Source organism: Letharia columbiana (assembly GCF_014066305.1).
Source record: "Letharia columbiana isolate WasteWater2 chromosome Unknown Sc0000011_s2, whole genome shotgun sequence".
Classification (NCBI taxonomy): domain Eukaryota; kingdom Fungi; phylum Ascomycota; class Lecanoromycetes; order Lecanorales; family Parmeliaceae; genus Letharia; species Letharia columbiana.
In genome coordinates, this window is record NW_023501049.1 from 840,211 (window position 1) to 844,202 (window position 3,992).

The 3,992-nt window shown below is 29.8% G+C and overlaps 1 protein-coding gene across 1 annotated transcript; it reads right to left on the reverse strand.

Annotated features, from left to right (window-relative positions):
• Positions 1–2,729: 2,729 nt before the first annotated feature.
• On the reverse strand, positions 2,730–3,750 carry HO173_004428 (uncharacterized protein; the record flags this gene model as incomplete). The annotated part of the gene is made up of 2 exons (XM_037306352.1): positions 2,730–3,662; positions 3,715–3,750. The coding sequence occupies 2 exons, from the start codon at positions 3,748–3,750 to the stop codon at positions 2,730–2,732; spliced, it is 969 nt and encodes a 322-aa protein (XP_037166862.1).
• Between the last annotated feature and the right edge of the window lie 242 nt (positions 3,751–3,992).

Genomic DNA, 3,992 nt, shown 5'->3' on the forward strand with positions numbered 1-3,992 from the left:
AAAGTATAGTCTTTATATCGAAGTTAAAAGCGTCGATCTTAAGATATAGCTTTAAATTTAGATTATAATAATATAGAAATAACGTAATTATAAAAGTATTTTAAAGCTATTAAAACGCTAGTTTAACGCTATTTATTTACTCTAATAATTTAAATTTCTTATTATTTTTATTTTCTTTAAGTAAATTAATAAATAACGCTATTATATTAAAATAGTTATAAATAAATTATTAATAGAAATTAATAAAGTCTAAAAAGACTTATATATTTTAATATTTTTTTAATTTTAACTATTTCTTAATAATAGCGATATATTTTTAATCTATTATAATATCTTTAATAAATATAATAAACTCTAGAAACTTAACTTATTTAATATAGAATTAATATTTCTTTAAATTAGCGTATAATTAAAACTAGCGTAAATATTTAAATACTTATTTAATATATTATTAATACTTTATTAAATTAGTATTATAAATTAAAATATTATTTAAATATATTATATATATTATATTTATTAGATCTATAAAAGCTTTATTAATATATATTTAAAAAATTATTAATATATTAGCGAGTTTAAAAGATATAATTAAATATTCGAAGTAGTTATAGCGATTACGAAATACTATTTTCTACTTATTATCTTCTTTAATCTAAATTTAATAATAGATATTCTTAAGATTTAATTTTATAAAGATTTTAAAGTTATATAAGCGATTTAGAGTCTTAATAATTAGAAGTAATAAATATCGATTTTTAATAATTATCGCGTTTAGATCTCGATAATTAATATAAAAATAAAGCCTTTTATTCTTTTTAAGAATAAAAAGAATTAATACTTCGATTAAGAAAGTTAAATAGCGAATTTAATTTTTCTAAAGAAAATTCTTTAAATAGCGCTATAGCTCTATTAATTTTATTTAAGATAAAATATATAAAAAGCTATATAGCGGCTTTTTATCGCTTTTAATCTTAATAATATAATCTCTCTATTTAAGTATAAATAAAATCTCTACTTTTTTATTAGAAAAAATATTATTAAACTCTAATAACTTTTAAGAAAGCTTTAAACTACGCTTATTTTTTAATTTACTTTATATTATTATAGCGTATATAATCGCGAATATATTTAGCTTCTCTTCGATAATTCGAATAAATTTAATTAATTTTTTAATTTATAATTTATTAGCGTTAACTTTAAATTATTATTACTTTATTATTAAATTTAATAATATTTATAATTAATTTAATTTTAATATATTTAATATAATATTAAGATCTTTTTAATTAATAATATAGAAGAATATATTATATTTTTTATTTTAATTTTAATTATCTACTAATTAATAATTTAGCTAATACGCGTTATAATAATATATACTTTAATTACTTAGCGCTTTTAATTATAATAAAATAGCGTTATAAGATTTTAAATTCTATTAAATTACGAATTTTTATAAAATTAAATTAATATATATTTTAATATCGAGTAGAGTAACGAATTACCTCTATTTACTTTAAAGCTTTATTTACTTCTTTATAAAAATAAAAGAAATTATCTTTATTAATTATTATTCTTATCTTACTTCTAAGATAATTATAAGACTAAATCTTTTTTTATTAATATTACGTCGATATATATTATAAATAATTTATTAAGATCTAGATATTTAGATATTTAATAATTCTATTTTTTATAATAAAAATAATTATTCTTTTTATAATTAAGATTAAAGGATTTAACTTTATACTTTATATTATTATCTTAAATATATACTATATAAACGTTATTATTTAAAATTAATTTAGACTTTAAAATTCGATTCTTTAAAGACTTATTTTTAGCGGATCCCCTCGAAGATTTTAAATAGAAATCGTTATTAAAGTATATATATTTTAAAATCTTTTTCTATATAATAGTCTAAATAAGAATTTCTTTTTATTATTTCGATATATTATTAATATTTAAAATTTTATTTTTAAGTTTTAATTTAAGTTTAGTTAAGAAGAAATTAGCTTAATACTTTTTAAAAAATAAAGTTATATAAATCTCTAGCTTCTTTAAATAGATCTTAAAAATAAATATCTTCTAATTAAAGCGTTATTTAATTTTCTTCTATTTTTTATATATAAGAAGATAATAATTTACTAAATTCGTTATTAAATTAAATAAAAACAAGTAAAGGCCCATGAATTAAATTCATGGAGTTGGATTTTTCTAAGTCAAATCGAATTTTAGCCCTAGCCCTAAGTCAAATCGAACTCTGATCGCTTGCTGTGCGTTTTTGACCTACTTCCACCACTACAAAATTGATTTAATCTATGTAGTATACAGGCATATATGTGCGGAGAGAGGCGCGCTAAGGCCTAATTAGGAAGGTGTAATAATTGCTTACAAAAAATAGAGAAAGGCCATGTCCTTATGGCAAGAAGTATCGAAATATCGGAAAGAAATGGAGACAACGTGCCAATTAGTGGTGTGAATCCCACAATATCTCCTGCCGCAGTGAAATTTTTCGAATAATGAAATAGCTGTAGACATCGGACGGTTTCAATTCGTCCAAATATGCATCGTTCCGGAGTGATGATTTGATGTGGAACCGTGGAGAGCATATGACTGGGATCTTGGAGAGCTGAGCCGTGTTCTTGGTGCTGGGGGCCTTGTTGCCGCTTGGTTTCTCCGCAGTGTTCTCCGCATTTGCCTGTTGTAGTTCCTCCTCTTACTCCTTAATGTAGTGGGGATGACAGGCTAAGTTGCAGTGGTGTTCTCCGCTTACTGAGTGATGATTTGATGTGGAACCGTGGAGAGCATATGACGTGGGATCTTGGAGAGCTGAGCCGTGTTCTTGGTGCTGGGGGCCTTGTTGCCGCTTGGTTTCTCCGCAGTGTTCTCCGCATTCGCCTGCTGTATTGACTTCTCTTGCACTGGCTGAGTGGATTGGTGTGAGACCGTGGAGAGTAGGCCTGTTGTGTCACTGCTGCTGATGACTGTCTCCGCAATGTTCTCCGCAGTGTTCTCCGCATTCGCCTGTTGTAGATCCTCCTCTTGTTCAACTGAGTGCGAGGGTACCGAGGGTAAATGTGTTCATATTGGTGGAATTGGTAGAATTGGTAGAATTGGTAGAATTGGTAGAATTGGTAGAATTGGTAGAATGGTGGAAGAAGAATGGTTACACAAATAGGTGGAAGGATTATTATCCGATCCCGGACGCGTTTGGTGTGACTACAATATTTGAATGTCAGTTTAACCCACCTATCGCTGGCTTGGGAGGAGTATGTAGGGGAGGACGTATCCGTTCGGGCTCTTTTTGAGGGCCTTTCAACGCGTTTATGAGCAGTAGTAGGTAGCTGTTGGGCTCGCTTGCGGCCTCGATTGCCAGCAGTAGCGGATTCGCCGAGGGGTGGCCTGGGGGCGTCAGTAGGGGCTCTAAGAGGCGGGCAAAAGGGGTGTATGTGCCTGAACCGGACGCGTTTGGTGTGACTACAATATTTGAATGTCAGTTTAACCCACCTACCGCTGGCTTGGGATATTAGGGGAGGACGTATCCGTTCGGGCTCTTTTTGAGGGCCTTTCAACGCGTTTATGAGCAGTAGTAGGTAGCTGTTGGGCTCGCTTGCGGCCTCGATTGCCAGCAGTAGCGGATTCGCCGAGGGGGTGGCCTGGGGGCGTCAGTAAGGGCCTCTAAGAGGCGGGCGAAGTGTACCGAGTAACCTTTCCGCGAGGGGTACCGAGGACGATTGTGTTCATATTGGTGGAATTGATAGAATTGGTAGAATGGTGGAAGAATAATGGTTACACAAACAGGTGGAAGGATTATTATCCGATCCCGGACGCGTCTGGTGTGACTACCATGACTACCATATTTGAATATCCATTTAATCCACCAATAGTAGGCCAAACTTCATAATTTTTACAGCGTTAGAAAGCGCAAAGCGAGCTCTACAATTTGAGGAATTATGAAGTAACTGTATGTATCGCAAGCTGAGTAC